This window comes from Petaurus breviceps, unplaced genomic scaffold, assembly GCF_028583685.1.
Source record: "Petaurus breviceps papuanus isolate PSGF00001 unplaced genomic scaffold, PetGlider_PUasm1.0 90919, whole genome shotgun sequence".
Lineage (NCBI taxonomy): Eukaryota > Metazoa > Chordata > Mammalia > Diprotodontia > Petauridae > Petaurus > Petaurus breviceps.
The window spans coordinates 5,354,826-5,372,656 of record NW_027187378.1 but is presented as its reverse complement, the minus strand read 5'-3'; the positions used below and the strand labels follow the sequence as shown (position 1 = coordinate 5,372,656).

Genomic DNA, 17,831 nt, shown 5'->3' with positions numbered 1-17,831 from the left:
GTGTAACCTTGAGCAAGTTAATTAACCCCCATTGCTTAAAAAAAAACACAGTTAGAGATATGGGTGGAAAGGCTATATCCTAGTTTTCAAGTGACAGTGGCCATAGAATCAGGCTGGAGTTCCTACAGTTCAGTTCAACTACAACAGTTCCACTAATGTATTAAACTTCTACTTTGTACATGTCATGGGAGAATATAGTCCTGCCCTCAGAAAGTTTATTTACTCAATAAATACACAGATAAGTAAGTGCAAAATATATTCAAGAAAATACAAAGACATTTTAAGAGTTAGGAAGTTCAGGTAAGACCCACATAGGATGGGGCATCAGAACTATGTTTTGAAGGAGACTAGAGATTCTGAAAGGCAGACATGGGAAGCCATCTGCACAAAGATACAGAGATGGGAGGTGCAATATCATGAATGAGGAACAGCTACAAGGCCATTTTGATTATAGAGATTGTAATGTACATGAAAGAGAATAATATGAAATAATGCTATGCCTGCTTCCTGGAGCATATTCAAAGATATCTAGAAATAGAATTTAGTTCTGCCCAAGGAAGTTATTCTACTCTTTTCATCTTAAAACAGCTTTACCAGAAGTTGAGTCTGAGAACTAAGCTCTACATATTCAGGGGATTGGAATCACTTAGGTCCCTCATTCCACTTCATTCTACATCACTATAAGCAGGATTGGCTGGATTTAGTTTCTCTACTTGGAAAACACAGTTTAGGACTTCTGGCTTCCAGTTCCTGTTCCATTGTTTGATTTATCAGTAGAATTTGCTCTGAAAAGCAGAGTCGATTTTTCATAAACTGAATTTATTCTGAGTTTTCTGGGCTCAGAGATCATAAGCTGTGTCTTGGTAATACCAAGGGAAACATTGAGTTGAAATCTCATCTCCATTAGGATTGCTATGGGGCTCTGGAGAATCTTTTGCTGAACTCTGGATTGTATTTTTGCACTTAGTCATAATTTTAGCATCCAAGAGTACATTAGACAGGATAAACTGTTCACCAAATGTTTCTAGAGCCACTTTCTCCTTTACTGTGGGGACCCTGAGCACTCTGGCCAAGAATGAAAACTTGTATGAACTTGCCTGAACTCAGCCTATAAGAATTAGACTGCCAATCTAAAAAAAGAGAGGATATTTAAGAAAACAAACAAATAAACTCTAAGCTTGGTTTTGGGTAGTTTTTTTCCTTCTGTTTCAAATGACCTTGTCCTCTTCTTCCAGAACTAACCTAGATCATCACCCCTTATGTGTCCCAATTGTGTGCTCACCAATAGTCTAAGGGAGAATGAATAGTTCCCTAACAAACACTGAACCCTAATGTCTCATCAGATCGCCATTGAACTTGGTTTAGGAAGGTGGAAAAGGAGAGTTGGAGAAGGGTAAAAAGGGCAAAAAGCCCTTACATTTCTTTACACCTTTTTATTTCCCAAAACATTTTCCCATGTATTATTTTGAATAAACCTTACAATAATACTGTTAGGTAGATGTGGCAGATATTAATCCAGTTAGGAAGCTAGAAGCGGCTAGGTAGCATAGAGCATAGAAAGCAAGGCTACATGTGGCCTTCTAGGTCCTCAAATGCAGCCCTTTGAATCCAAACTTCACAGAACAAATCCCCTTAAAAGGATTTGTTCTGTAAAACTTAGATTCATTCAAAAGCCTACACCCAAGGATCTAGAAGGCCACATGTGACCTTGCAGGTTCCCCATTCCTGGTATGGAGCATTGGACTTGAAATGAGGAAGACCTGAGTTCAAATCCTACCTCAGATACTTACTAGCTGTGTGACTCTGAGCAAGTCACTAAATTTTTCTCAACGTCAGTTTCCTCAATCAATAAGATGGGAATAATAGTAGCACCAAATTCACAGGGCTGTAGTGAGAATCCAGTGAGGTAATGAGAGTAAAGGGCTTTGCATATTTTAAAGTGCTTTATAATTGCTAGCCATTAGGTTATTATCTACTTTTCATGGATGGAGATAGCCCATATGTCACAGCGGATGGACTGCAAACTTGGAATTAGGAAGAACTAGACTCAAATCCTATGTTTGACATTTACTGTGTGACGATGGGCAAATCACAGCCTCACTTAAGCTTCAAGCAATCTCTGTTTTATGTACTACTCAGTCCAATAAAGCTGACTTTAACGAAATTTATTAAGCACTTAGTATATATTAGGTACTCTGCTAAGTGCTAGAAATAAAAAAAAAAAAAAGCGAAAGATTGTCCCTGCCTTCAAGGAGCTCACAATCTAATAGAGGAAGATAACACATAAAAAACAGCTAAAAAGGGACTTGGAGGATGAAGTGGAGGGGGGAGGGGAAAGGGTGATGAAGACCTTCAGCTGGGCGGGAGATGATGAAGTGGCAGCCCTGGGCTCTCTCCTTCAGTAAAGGATCTGGCAGAAGCCATTCCTCACAGAAGGAATCTCCCATTTCCATACCTTTGTACAAGCTGTACCCCATGGCAGGAGCACACGTTCTCCTTATCTTCTCCTCTTAAACTCCCTAGCATTAAGCCATTTGCCAATTAATAAAAGGCCAGAGAGTATGAACAGGCAGTTTTCAAAGGAAGAAAACCAAGGTATCAACAATTTTTTTTAATACTCCAAACCCCCTAAGAATTAGAGAAATGCAAATTAAAGCAAACTTGAGGTTCTACTTCACAGGTCATCAGATTAGCAAAGCTGACACAAAAGGAAAATGACAATTGTTGGAGGGGCAATGGAAAGACAGGCACATCATTGTACTGTTGGTGGAGCAGAAAATTAATTCAGATATTCTGGAAAGTAATTTGAAATGATAATCAGAACACGAAACTATGCATACAATTTGACCCAGTGATATTACTTCTAGGTCTATAACCTAGTGATACTATTTCTAGCTCTATAGCAGAAAGATATGAAAGAAAGAGAAAAAAGACCTATATGTACAAAAAATAATTATAGCAGCTTTTTTTTGTAGTTGCCCCAAAGAAGAAACTAAAGGGGTGCTTACCTATTGAGGAATGGCTGAAAAAATTATGGTAAATGAATGTAATGGAATATTATTGTGCCAAAAGAGGTGATGAAATCATTGGTTTTCATGGAAATAGGGAAGATTTCTATGAAGTGATATGGAGTGAAATAAGCAGTACTAAGCAATTTATTCAATGATGACATTATAAGGAAAAACAATTGAACAGTTCTGATCAATGCAATGACCAACTGTGATTCCAGACACCTGGAAATGAAGAATGCTTCCCACCTCCTTACAGAGAGTCAATGGACTAAAGGAACAAAATGAGACATATATTTTTGGACATGGTCAATGTGGGGGATTTGTTTTGCTTAACTATAAATATTTGTTACAAAGGTGTTTTTTTTAAAAACAGGTGGGAAAGAGAAAAAAGGGCAGACAGGTGGGAAAGAGAAAAAAACAAATGTTTTTTTGGTTGAAAACAAGTAAAATAAAATAATAGAAGCTATATTTTAAAAATCCTTTGTGCTTCAAAGCTCAGTTCCAACACCAATGCTACACAAAGTCTTTCCTGATAAAGTAACTAAGTGGTATAATGGATAAAGTGCTAGATTTGGAATCAGGACGACCTAAGTTTGAAGTCTGCCTCAAAAATTTCCTAGCCATGTGACCATAGACATATCACTTAACCTCAGTTACCTCATCTGTAAATGGGGGATAATAGCACTTGCTTCACAGGGTTATCGTGAGGATCAAATGAGACTATGTAAATATATGTGTGTGTATGTATTGTAGTACTTGAAAGTCTTAAAATGCTATATAAATGCTAGTTATGATGATGATAAATATATAAACTCCTTGCAGACCCTCAGCTGCTAGTACCATCACCTTCATCCAAAAATATTACCTTGTATTTATTTTCTATACACTTATTTGTGGACAGAATTGTTTAATTAATGTCTTTGTATTCTCATCTGAAATATAGAAGGCACTTAATAAATACTTTTTGATTTATTGATTGACTTCTCTACAAAGTTATTGTTGGGATATGGTTTTTGCTAGTGCTTTAGTGATGACTTACAGATCCTTGACATTTGGAAGTACAAGGATAAGAAAACAGCCTCAGGGGTGGCTAGGTGGTGCAGAGAATAGAGCACCAGCCCTGGAATCAGGAGGACCTGAGTTCAAATACAGCCTCAGATACTTGACAAACTTACTAGCTGTGTGACTTTGGGCAAGTCACAACCCCAGCTGCCCTCCAGAAAGAAAAAAAAAGAAAAGGAAACAGCCTCAGAGTGTGTAGTACTCCCTCTAACTCACTATTCCAACCTCTACTCTCATTAGCAGGTGGAGTACTTTGCTCAGAATTCTAGGAATAATCTAATACTATCACTTTTGAACCCCATCAATGTGTTCCCTAAAATCAATTAACCAATTAATATATTTCCAATAACATTTAATCAGTTGATGTCAAATAGGTTCCACAAAAGGACATTTGCTTTAAAAAAAAAACGTAATAAAAATAGAAGCATAAAAAAAAATTCCCCTGAATTGTTGGGCACAGTCTTTCCTCTGTATACACTTGGTCCCTTGGAGGGAGTAAATTCAAGCATGAAGTACATAGCACAAAGACATGTAATCCACATTTGGATGAGAGTTACCTCTTAATTTCTATCTTTGGGAGTCCTTTTCTCTCTTTAAGGGATCCCCACTAAGTCTACTTTAAGGCAAGGTAACTCAGCTCAGCTAGCTCCTTGAAGGATTCAGTGCATTGGCTGACGAATCAAAGTACTGCTGGCCTGTGTTAAGCAATTTGCTTCTCAAAGCTGGCTCCTCATCACACTCAACCAGCGATGCCACCAGTTCAGCTGATTGATGAGGGAACCTTGAATGGCTCTTCTGACTTTTGAAAGCTTACAAGGTTCCAACCTGGTCCCAACCCAGTCTGTTCTATTGCAGGATATTTATTCACTTAAGGTCAGGAAAAAAATTAACACAACCGATAACAGGTGTCATGTGCTCAGGACACATGAAGGCCAAGTGGGCAAATGGAGTGGTGAAAGCCACTGCCGCTCCCATCAGCTAGAGGCTTATAGTAGTTCTCATTTCAATTGCTATCATGAAGGAATATTGCAAAAATGAGGCTGAGGGAAGAGTAAATTAATCCTCTTACATGCAAACTCAATTCTGACTCTGGCATTAGTCCTTCCAACTCTGAAACTATAAAAAACTTGTTGTCACACAACACTAGCCCTTTAGTCACCCATGTCTAGAAAAAAGCTCACCAAGCCTTCATAAGTTGGGTTAAAACCACAATGGGCTATTGTACATGCTAGGAATGATCCACCAAGATGGGTATAGCTGCATATGCTTTAAGGAATAGGTCCTCATTAGCCAGTCCCCCATTGCATTAATGGTGAAATTGAGGTTCAGAGGGTTAATTTTATTTGCCTGTGGTCACATAACTAATTGATACCAGGGCTATGACTAAAATCCCAGGTGTATTATGCTGCATCACAAGAAAAATGCTGGAATATCATTCTAGAAGTCCACATTAAAATAAAATTAATTTTTAAGATAATATTTAAACAACTATCTTAACCATTAAATGAATGGAAAGACCTCAGGTAAAGGGCTTGAGTACTAATCCTGCCTCTAATATCTACTACATATGTGATTTCAGACAATGTAACTTCTCTGGGCCTTAACCTCATTTATGAAATAAGGGACTAAACTGGATAATTTCTAAGATCTCTACCAGCTTTAAATTTAAATGCAAGGCACTTTAATAGGAGATTCATAACTAGTCTTTATAGTAGGTCAATTTACTTAAAACCTTCAAGTTGGTGGTGTAGACATACAAGCATATCTCATAGCTTCCACTTGTTTACTTGTCCAAGGGAGCAAATAAGTAGATCTTTGTTTCCTATCTCTGCTCATCCTTCTTTAATCTTCTCCTAAAGGCCTGGTCACTTCTAGCTTTTCCTCTTTGCCAGTTGGAGGACCACTATCCAAATCCTGGCTCTGCCACTTACTACCTATGTGTCCTCAGGGGCATCATTTAATCCCTTGGGGGTCTAACTTTTCTCAACTGTGAATTGATGGGGTTGGACCAGATGACCCAGTGGAATCTTCCCATCCTACATCTATGATCCTATGATCTTAGCAAATTGTGAAGGCAGTATAATACTAAAGTATGGTCTAAAAAAATAAAAAGGCTGGGCTGTGAGTTAAAAGAACTAGATTTGCTCCCAGCTCTGTGGTTTATCAGTGTAACAAGTAAGGAAGTCACTTCACCTTTCCCAGCCTTGATTTCCTCATCTGTAGAATGAAGGGTTTGGATAAGTTAATCTTTGAGGTTCTTAATAGCACTAAGTTTCTGTGATTCTCTAACTGGGCTTAGGATCAAAGAGACATATACTAGAGAATTTTGCCCTTAGAGATAGTATGATTAATGCCTATTGCTTTAGTGGCAAGGGCTAAATCGAAGTCAGTGAGAAATTGTGCTGGTTTTTATTTTTTATTTTTTTAAAGAAGAAAGAGAAGTTGTCAAAGGATTAACTTTCTCATTCCTTGGTTATTCTCCAGCAGGGATCTGGAGAAGGTTTGATGAAATGTTCTTCTTTTGAAAAAGCTCATTTAGTAACATTTCAGTAAGTGAGACCAAAGGCAATTCCTAGAAGCCTTCCTTTGGAAAAGAGGCTGTTTAAATACCTCCAGTCCTCAGTGAAAGATGGATGGCAGGAAGCAAATGGCAAAAAAAAAACCCAAAAAATAAAACCCACTATATGGTGCTTTGGGACGTCTGTTCAGATGAACTGCTAAAAAATAACTGCCCCATTGGTTTTGGAAAGATTTGCTTTTTAAAATAACTATTCTTATGCAATTAAAATGCTATTATTTCCTCAGAACCTGGCAAAAATAAATTTCTTGTTCAACACTATGTACTCTGATAATCCCACTGTGGTAGGCAGACACCATTGAGGAATGCTGTGTACTTAGCTGAGATCATTCCTCTAATTCAGAAATGTTTAAGATTCCTGTTCAAGATTTCTTTTCCTGAGGGAAAGAAAAGATTTTTAAGCTTCACAAAATAATTTCTAGCTTTGTTCCATGTTAAATTTTATTTGGCTTTGTTTCAGAAACATTTATTTTTCTTGTTATTTGACTAGGTTTTTCCATAGGTCCAAAGACTGCATTTGGCTATGCACCTTTTTTTTTTGTTAACATTATTTCCTGTATAGTCCTGCCTAGTGAGTACAGCTGTTACAAGCCAACTTCCCATATGAAAATTGATCAAGCAAGATGATTTAAACAGGACTCTATATTTCTGCATTTCTAATGGTATATATTGGCACAATAGGTCTGACCCTAGGTAGAAATTATGAAGTAGTCTTCAGTGACCAGTCTTTCTCACCTGAAATTTTCTTTTCCCTTTCAGTTCCTTTTTTTCCCCTTTTCCCCAGCACTTCTTACAGCCTTAAGGCTCTGAACTTATCCCATTTCTAGTATAAAAATTAACTAGTTCTGCATCCCATACCCTTAAGGACTCTCTGCTCTCTGCTAGAGAACTGCTGTCTCATAGATAAGGCCTGAACCTAAGGAGTAAGTCTCATGGTGGGAATATCAGGCACCATAATAATAATAATATTCAGCATTTTTATAGAACTTGAAGTTTAGAAACTGCTTTACAAATGTTATTTCATTTGATTCTCACAAGAATCCTATGAAGGAGGTGATATTATTACCCTCATTTTACAGATGAGGAAATGAGCCTGAGAGATCTCAAGTGACTTGCCCAGGGTCACAGAGCTAGGATCACAGCATCCAATATTTAGTGCTGAAAAGGACCTTAGAAGAGAAGGGGGAGGGGAGGCCAGGTAGCACAGTGAGTAAGAGCACCGGCTCCAGTGTCGGGATGACCTGGGGATCGAATCCGGGCTCAGATACTTAGCACCACACCCAGAAATAACTGGCTGTGTAACCTTGAGCAAGTTACTTAACCCCAATTGCTTTAAAAAAAAAAAAAAGAAGAGAAGGGAGAAAGGGTAAAGCTTTACATTTATATTTGTAATGTGCTTTACAAATATTATCTCATTTGATCCTTATAACTACCCTGCAAGGTAGGTGCTATTATCCCCATTTTACAGTTGAGAAAACTGAGGCTAACAGAGGTTAAGTGACTTACTTGTCCAGGGTCACGCTGCTTGCAAGTATCTAAGGTCAGATTTTAACTTGATTTTAACTTAGACCTTTATGATTCCAGGCCCAGTGCTCTGTCTACTACACCACCTGGCCACCCTCTTAGTCTTAGAGACCTTCTAGTCCGGATAAGGAAACTGATGCTCACTCACTTACTGATGAGTTTGCATCTAGTGTCCATGGAAGGTTTTGAACTCAAGACTTTCTGATTCCGAGCCCAGCACTCTATCCACTATTTCACCTAGGGTCATTTTTTTTCAGACTGACCTTTAATTTCTTTTCAAATTGTGCCATATAGGTAGCTTCCTACTTGACCGATGAAAGACTGTTTAATATGAGACCTAGGTTCTGATCCTGGCTCTGCTACTTACTAACTGTGGCTTTAGGCAAAACACCTCACTCTTCAGACCCTCTTTTTTCCTCGTTTGTTAAAAATGTGAGGCATATGCTCTGAAAGTGGCACTGGCAGCACTTTCTCACATAATGGTGAGAACTGGTCATGGAAAAGGAAAAAGAGGGCAGAAGTGCTGCCAGGGTTTTCAAGACAACTGAAACCTCTCTGAGAAATATGATGCTAATAAACTAAGAAATGAAGACCAGGGGAAGAGGTAAATTATGGCTCTAGTCCAGATCTCAGAGGGACATCCTGAATGCATCATCACCATCTGCCCACATATACAGTTCTTTCTTCTGACCTCATCAGCTCCTGTCTTTTTTAACATGTTCCCATTACTGATGACTGCAATCTGTGGGTAAAGGTGCAGCTGACAAGACCCCTGAGCACACAAGAAGTCTATTCTTTGGTTTGTTGGTTCCAGCTGCCACCTGAAGAGCCTCTGATCATGTATGTCCCTGCTTCTTAGATCCAAGGACTGTAGTGTTCAGTAAGAACCATTACATTCCTGATTTTTTTTTTTTGCTTTTTTGTAGGGCAATTGGGGTTAAGTGACTTGCCCAAAGTCACACGGCTAGTAAGTGTGTGTCAAGTGTCTGAGGCCGCATTTGAACTCAGGTCCTCCTGACTCCAGGGCTGGTGCTCTATTCACTGTGCCACCTAGCCACCCTGTCACCCCAACATTCTTGATTTTTGCTCACCAAACTGGTATGCCTGCTGTTTTCCCAGCAGTTCACAGCTATGCCTTATTATTGGTGCATTCCTTTTGCCACCTTTGCTTGCAATTATTCCCAATAGAACTGATCACAGATTCACTGAATTTCAGAATTGGGGGGATCTTGGGGCGGCTAAGTGGCACAGTGAATGGAGCACCAGCCCTGGAGTCAGGAGGACCTGAGTTCAGATCCAACCTCAGACACTTGGCAAAAGTACTAGCCGTGTGACTTTAGGCAAGTCACAACCCCAATTGCCCTCCAAAAAGCAAAAAAAAAAAAAAGAATTGGAGGGAACCTCAGCAGTCATCTAGACCAACTCATACCTCAAGTCAAGAAGCATTTATTAAGCACCTACTATGTGCAAGGGATTCTACTAGAGACACAAAGACAAAATTAAAATAGTTCTTGCCCTCAAGGGGATTATCTTCTACCAAGAAAAGAAAATGGGTATGCAAAGTAAATGAAAATATATAGTAGTTTCCAGAAGGGAGAGAACACTAACTGAGGAGATGGAAAGGCGTTTCTTATAAGAGGTCACAAGTTTAGTTGTGCTTTTAAAGAAGTTAATGATAGAATAAACATTTGTTAAGCACCTACTTATGTGACAGGCACTCTGCTAAGTTCTGGGGGATATAAAAAGAGGTAAAAGACAGGCCCTGTCCTCAAAGTGCAAACAATCTAATGGGGGAGACAACATGTAAATCAACTATACAAAGCAAGCTATATCTAGGATAAATAGAAAATAATTAACAAAGGAAAGGCACTGGAATTAAGACAAGAGTGGGGAAAGATTTCTTGTATATGGGATTTTAAGGTTTTACAAGGCAGAATGTGGTCATACATTATTTTCTTGAAAGTGTCTAATAAGGGAGAATCCACTTGCCCCTGAAGAAGACCATTCCAATTTTGGAGAACTTTCATTGTTTTTTTAATTTAATAATTGATGTCTTTTTGTTTACTTTTAGTTTACAACTTTCAGTTCCACAATCTCTTAAGTTTCAAATTTCCTTCCCCTCCCTCTCCTCCTCCTCTCCCCGCCCCCCCACAGTGGCATGTAATCAAATATAGGTTCTACAAAAACCTTCATGTTGAACATTAGTCATGTTGTGCAGGATTATAACCACTGGCTGAACAATGAAAAAGAAGGGATAAAACAAAACAAAACGCAAATGAGAGAGAGCAAATAGTTTGCTTCAATCTGCAGACTCTGTTGTAGTTCTTTCTCTGGTTGTGGATATTCCTTTCCATCATGAGTCTTCTGTAGTTGTCTTGTATAGCTGAGAGTAGTCCAGTTTGTCAAAGTTAGTCATCACACATACAATGTGTCTGTAATTGTGTACAAAGTTCTCCTGGTTCTGCTCTTCTCATTTAGCATCAGTTTGTATAAGTCTCTCCAAGTTATTATCAAGTCTGTCTGCTCCTCATTTCTTATAGCACAGTAGTATTCCATTACATTCATATACCAAAACTTGTTTAGCCATTCCCCAATTGATGGGCATCCCCTTGATTTCCAGTTCTTTGCCACCACAAAAAGAGCTGCTATAAATATTTTTGTATATACGGGTCTTTTTCCCACTTCTGTGATTTCTTTGGGATACAGCCCCAGAAGCGGTATTGCTGGGTCAAAGGGTATGCACTTATTTATAGCCCTTTAGGAATAGGAGAACTTTCATTGTTAGTAAGTTTTTCCTGACATCAAGCCTGACTTTGCTTCCTTGTTCCCATTGTTCCTAAATCCTCCCTCTCAGTCCCATCAGAAAAAGTCGAATGCCTCTAACACATGACCATTAAATACTTGAAGAGTAATATCATAACCCTATCTCTAATTTCCTCTTGGCTAAAAAGTCACCATTCCCTCAACTAGTCTTTATATAGCATGAACTCAGGGATCTTCAACATCGTGGCTGTCCTATTCCAGTTTCTAGCTGATCCATTGGTAGTTATTTGGTTATTCCCACTGCCATTTTTTCCCTTGTCTAACTCAGGCAAGTAGTGCTATACATCAATAAGCCTTGTGTTCAATTCCTTTCGTATATGAAGGTTTGTGGTACAATTTGAAGACTTCTCACTCATATGACTTATTGTCTCTGTCCAGGTGGGACCTCACAATCACACAGTAGGGGTAGGCATGTAGAAAGCAAGCATTGATTAAGCACTTACACTGTTCTAGGCATTGTGCTAAGCACTGAGCACACGGATGAAGCAAAAAGACAGACACTGCCCTTGAGGAGGGTACATTTTAAGGGGGGTAAGATCATGCATAAAAGGGAGCTGAAAAGTCAGGGGGACAGGGAGAAGGTAGCTTTGTGGGGTCATTGTGGGTAAAGTCCTAAGAGCCAAAACCACACCTGAGAGGGAATGAAAGATGGCTAGCTAGGACCCTTACCCAAAATGGAGGCCCTAGAAGGAAATTTTCAGTGGGAGAAGGGAGCCAGAGCAGAGTGACATTCAAGAGCAAGAAGGCCCTAAGTTCTAGGGGAAGTTCCAGGGTGAGAAAGCAGTTGGGTGCTGGTGGCAGAATCCTGGGAGCCAGAAGTATGACCAGGAAGGGAATAAAAACTGGCCAGCCTTTGCTCCTCCCCAAAATAGAGGCTCTGGAAAGAACCAATGGGAGAAGGAAAATAAAGATTCCTGATGCGGTGTATGAACTTTGTGTAATATTACACTCTGGCCCTAGGTGTGTCACATTTAATCCCTCCCCCAGGGTTCTCTGGCACTCCTGAGAAGTTAGGGTATGTCTGGTTTCTGACATTGGCTCAAGCTCCCACCAACATAGTACAGTCACACCAAGTTCCAGGTTCAGAGTCATCCTAAACTGGACTTCAGGAACCTTGGCTTCTTGGGGTTTCTTTATAGGAACTACTGGCCTAGAAACCTGGTTCCAAAATCACCATGGCTCCTGGGTCAAGGACTTCACCATCTATGTCTGAAAAAGGACAGCTGAAACAGACCAAAACCTCATGCCCATTTCTTGAGGCCACAGGGGTTAGAGAAAAGAGGAAGACAGCTCTTCCCTCCACCCAATGAGTGGAACCCATGCTGTGGGTAAACAAGAACTTCATCTCTTTACAGCACCAGAAAAAGAGTGCGGCTGTCCCAGTCTGGTAATTTTAAAGATGTAGCCTGTTCCAAGTACACAGCCAATGGAAAGAAACTGCTCCCACCTACATGACAGGGGAATACAGAATGTTTTCTATGAGAAAAAAAAGGAAAGGTAAACCTGTCAATTAGCATTTATTAAGTATCTGCTATGTTACCAAGTTCTGTGCTAAATGCTATTTTTAAGAAAATAGGGAAAGGAGTCCTACCAAATTTTATCTATGATACAAATCTGGTCTGATATCTAAACCACGGAAAATTGAAACAGAGAAAGAAGTGTATAGATAATAAATATTGATGTGAAATTTTAAAATATAATATTAGCAAGGAGATTATAGTATTGTATCACAAAGATTACACACTATGAAGAGGCTAGGCTCATACCAAGAATGTCATGTTGGTTCAATATTAGGAAAACTATAAATATAGCTGACCTTACTGAAAACAAGAGCAACAAAAATCATAAGATTTTAACAATAAATGCTGGAAAAGGTTTGAAAAAAAAACACTAAAAAACCTAAGAATAAATGAATCTTTCCTTATTACAAGCAGCATTTTTCTAAACCAAGAACCAGCATCATATGTAATGGGGATAAATTAGAAGGCTTTCCAATAAGAACAGGGAGTAAAGCAAGGATGTCCATTATCTTCATTACTATTTAATATAGTGCTAAAAATGCTAACTATAGAAATTAAACAAGAAAAAGAAATTGAGGGCCTAAACATAGGCAAAATAGAAACAAAATGGTTATTTTTTTGCAAATTATATGATAGAGAACCCAGAAAGTGAACTAAAGATCTGTAGAAACAATTTAACAACTTTAGCAAACTTAGAGTATATAAAATAAACTCACACAAATCACCAACATTTCTGTATATTGACAATAGAATCCAGCAGGAATCAAGAGGAAAAGAAATTCCATTTAACATATGGAAAGTTTGAAATACTTGGCAGTCTACCTGACAACACACACACACACACACACATACGCAAGAACTATATGAATAGAACTATAAAACACTCTTTACACAAAAACAGATCTAAAAAATTGGAGAAGTAACAATTGCTCGTGGTTTGGCTGAGTCAATATAATAAATTAACTTACATGTTCATTGTCATTCAACCAAACTACCAAATGATTACCTTATAGAGCAAGATAAAGTAACAACTAAATTCATCTGGAAGTACGAGAGGTTAAGAATCTTCAGGGAAATTTTGAAAAAAGTGGAAAAGAAGGTACTTCTTTTCACAGTACTAGATCTCACACAATACTAGGAAAGATTAATCATCAAAATCATTTGGTATTGATTAAGAAACAGATTAAACAATTAGTGGACTAGATCACATATACAATATGTAGAAGTAATATAGTATTTGTTAAACCCAAATATCAAAGCTATTGAGTTAAGAGCTCACTATTTGACAAAAACTATCAAAACCAGTGCAAGTAAAATTAAAGGAGAGAAAGGAAATTGGGAAACAAATCTTTGCATGAAGATTCTCTGACAAAGGTCTCTTTTCTAAGATGTATAGGCAACTGATTAAAATTCAAAGAATAATAATCATTCCCCAAATGATAAATGGGATCTGGGGGGGAAAGAATAAGCATTTATTAAGTACCTACAATGTGCCAGGCAGATTTTATCTAATTTCAAAATGAAGTAATAAATTAAAAACAATAATAAATAAAGGTCAAAAGATATAAATAGGGAGTTTTTAGAGGAAGAAATCCAAGTTATCAAAAGTAGTATGAAAAAATGCTCCAAATCTCTAATAATTAGAAAAATTCAAATTAAAACCACTCTAAGGTCTAAAATTAACCCCAGTGGTTTGGCAAAGTTGATAAAAAAAGGAAAAAAATGGTAGGGCTGTCAGAAAACAGGTACATTAATATATTCTTGGTAGAGCTGTGAATTGATTGAGCTATTTGGGAGAGTAATTTGGTACTATGTTAAAAAATGTGTCAAACTATCCAACTTTTTGACCCAGTGGTACTACTACTAGGTCTATATCACAAAGAGATTAAAGACAGGGGATAATGACTTATACTAACAAAAATATTTATAGCAGTTCTTTTTATGCTGGAAAGAACTAGAAACTAAGGGGGAGGGGTACTCATTACTTGAGAAATGGCTGAACAAGTCTTTGTATACACATATGATAGACTACTATACTCTTTTGTAAAAAATTATGAAGGGGACAGTTTCAGAAAAACCTGGGAAAACTTGTATGAACTGAAGTAAAGTGAAATGAGCAAAACCAGGAGAACAATTTATACAATAACAATAATAGCATAAAAATTTTTTTAAAAGACTTAAGAACACTGACTAGTCAATGAATGACCAACCATATCCAAAGGACTCATAATGAAACATGATAATCACCTACTGACAGAGAGAAGTAATGGACTAAGAGATCAAGTTTATATATGTGTGTATGTGTATGTGTGTATATATACACACATGTTGTTGCTAAATTGTTCAGGTGTTTCTCTGTGACCTTTTGTCCATGGGGTTTTCTTAGCAAAGATCCTGGAGTAGTTTGCTATTTCCTTCTCCAGTGTGTCTCCATTTTACAGATGAGGAACTGAAGCAAATAGGGGGTGAGTGACTTGCCCAGAATTACACATGTAGTAAGTGTCCATGGCCAGGTTTTAACTCAGATCTTCCTGATTCCAGGCCCAGTGCTCTATGCACTGCTCCATATAACTGCCTGATTTACACACACACTCACACACGTATATATACATGTGTATATATACATATATATATATATCTTCATGTATATCTGCATCTATATGAAATATATATATATGCCAATGGGGAATTTGTTTTACTTAACTCTACATATTTTTTTATAAGAACTTTCTTTTTTTAATTAACATTTTTAGTGGGGTTTGAGGTTGGGAGGGAGAGAAGGCATACTTTCGCTAATTGGAAAAAAATAATTAAAATACATGATTAAAAATGTAATAAAGCACAGACTAAGATCATTGAAAACACTACCCAATTTTCCAAATGTGATCCAACTTTCTGTCTTCTTCCTATTTTGGATGTAGTTAAGAGTCCATTTTCAGTGTCTGTCTGAGATATATATATATACTGTTTAATTCCATGGGCTGACATTCAACTGCAAGTTGTCAGTATGATTCTCAGGAATGAGTGCCCAACATCCGCTGGACTTTTTCCTATGTACAATGTTAGGGTTATCTTGTTTGGATGATTATCCTTCTCAGTGAAAGAGTTCTATAGTGATTTGGGGTTCTAAGCAATTATAAAAACATCATTTGTAAACACCTCTATGAAAATTTCACTCCTATAAAGAATCCTTCTTTCTTTTAGACTTTGTGTAGGACATCCTCCCAAAGAGTGATAAATACCTTCACAAATGTGTCTTCTTGCTTTGTGCCCCACCTGATATTGGTAATCTAAGCCTCTTTCTACAGAATTATCTCTGTGTATTTGTAAAGGTATTTTATATGCTTTTAATGCAATTATTAAAACACCCTATTAGAGAACATTTTTATGGCTACCTTTTATTCTATGGAATCAAATAATTTTTTGCAATTAACTAGCAATGAATACAATGGGATCTTATATTCTCCGACTTTATAGTAAGTTATATAGCTATATTTGTGATCTACTGCATAGTGTTTTTTGTGAAAGTTTGACCATTTATTTCTCATACTTTCATTAAGAATGTCCTTGATTCATACCTATAAAGGACTTTCTTTTAAGTATATTCTGAAGATTAGAAACTCTAATGGCAACTAGATGACCTAGTGGATTGAGTGCTAGACTTGTAGTCAGGAAGACCTGAGTTCAAGTCTTGCCATAGACACTTAACAGTTGTGTGACTATGCATAATAGCACCTTCCTCATGGGGTTGTTTTGAGACTCAAATGAGATAATGCATGTAGAAATACTTTGCAAACTTAAAGTACCCTATCAAAAGCTAGCATTACTGTTATAAATTAGGAATATGGGTCAATAATTGTTGTTATTTTCATAAATATTTTTTGTAATAATACTTACATTTTTCCTGTTTTTGTTTTTAATTTTCCCCTTTTTAAGGTATTTTGAGAATCAATTAAAATTGTATGATCTCTGGCACAGGCTTCTTCTATATATGTTTCATCAGGCCCAACCCCTCTTACTAACTTCATTTTCTTGAATGTCATTTCTACTTTCTATATTTAGCTTAGGGTTAATTAAGGAACCCTTGATCAATGACATCCTCCCAATCTACTTGATGAAATTCTAGCACAAGTAAAAGAGACTATGAGATTTTAAGGTTTTGCCCCTTTCAGTCCCTGAGTGGTTGTGTTCACAGATTCTAAAGAATATAAAGCATTGAATGGCTCACCCCAAGTGAGATTCCAGCCAGGTCATCCTGCTTTTGGTTCCCCCAACTAGAAATCCCATTTTCCACTGCTATGCATTGCACAGGCTGTGTCTCTCCTTGGAAGGAAGGCATTCCTATCTCACCCCTTCCTCTCAGATTTCCTAGTTTTCTACAAAGCCTATCACAGTTGTGAATTCCTATGGGAAGCCTTTTCTGAGGCTCCTAATAATGCTCTCTCCTTCCTCATAATATCTTGTATTTACTTATCTGTGTACACATTCTCTCTGTCTATTAAATGTAAGCTTCTATTTCTTTTTTCTTTGTATTCCCAGTTTCTAGCAAGGTGATTTGTACTGAATAGGGACTTCATAAAGTTTGTTGATTGGAATTAAAGTATCATTTAATAATAGTTTTGTTATGGTATCCTGCCAAAGTATTGACTACAATATCCTTTGGAAAAATGTTTCATGGGTACAGATGGGTCATGGGTCTTCAGACCTTTCACTTACAATAATAGCTTCCTTGGAAAACCAAGAATTCCTAAGAATTCTTAGTAAGCTTTCCATATAAGATACCAAGATGGATGGAAATTTTCTTCTTTCTTTCGTGCTGCCTTAAAAAGAGGATCTGACTTGGTCAGAGAAGAATATAAAATATGTTTTGGTCTGAGACTAAGACAGATGTCAATCCTAAAAGAATTTAAAAGCAAGCCATAGACCCTCAATCTGAAAATGTAGTACAAAAGGATGTGGCAGAGAAATGCTTATCTGTGGGGGCTATTTTGGAATCTACAGGAGGGTTTTATGCCAACATTCAGAAGAAATTGAAACTGGAAAAAATGAATTTTATTGACTAGGAAGAAGAATCTACTTACTTATATCATTTATAATAATAGAGATAATAGTGCTGACAGGAAAGTTTTTATTATCAAATGTAAAATAAGCATGAAACACTCCTGCTGAGTCCTTTAGGATTGAGTTCCTTACAAAATCTTTCCTGAAATGGGAACATCTGTAGTAATTCCTGGTCTGTGAATCATTTTGCCTTGTTATTGTTCTCTCTCTCTCTCTCTCTCTCTCTCTCTCTCTCTCTCTCTCTCTCTCTGT

General features: G+C 37.5%; 1 protein-coding gene and 1 long non-coding RNA gene across 2 annotated transcripts in view; one reads left to right on the top strand and one right to left on the bottom strand.

Moving 5' to 3' along the window:
• The window catches only part of LOC138151883 (uncharacterized), a 78,028-nt gene that overhangs the window by 19,833 nt on the left and 40,364 nt on the right, over positions 1–17,831 (bottom strand). The gene's annotated exons all lie outside the window — the stretch shown is intronic.
• The window catches only part of LOC138151858 (large ribosomal subunit protein uL2-like), a 13,935-nt gene continuing 8,408 nt past the window's right edge, over positions 12,305–17,831 (top strand). The window contains 1 exon segment of the mRNA XM_069075400.1: positions 12,305–12,385. Within this exon segment, the coding sequence (XP_068931501.1) occupies positions 12,305–12,385 (81 nt within the window).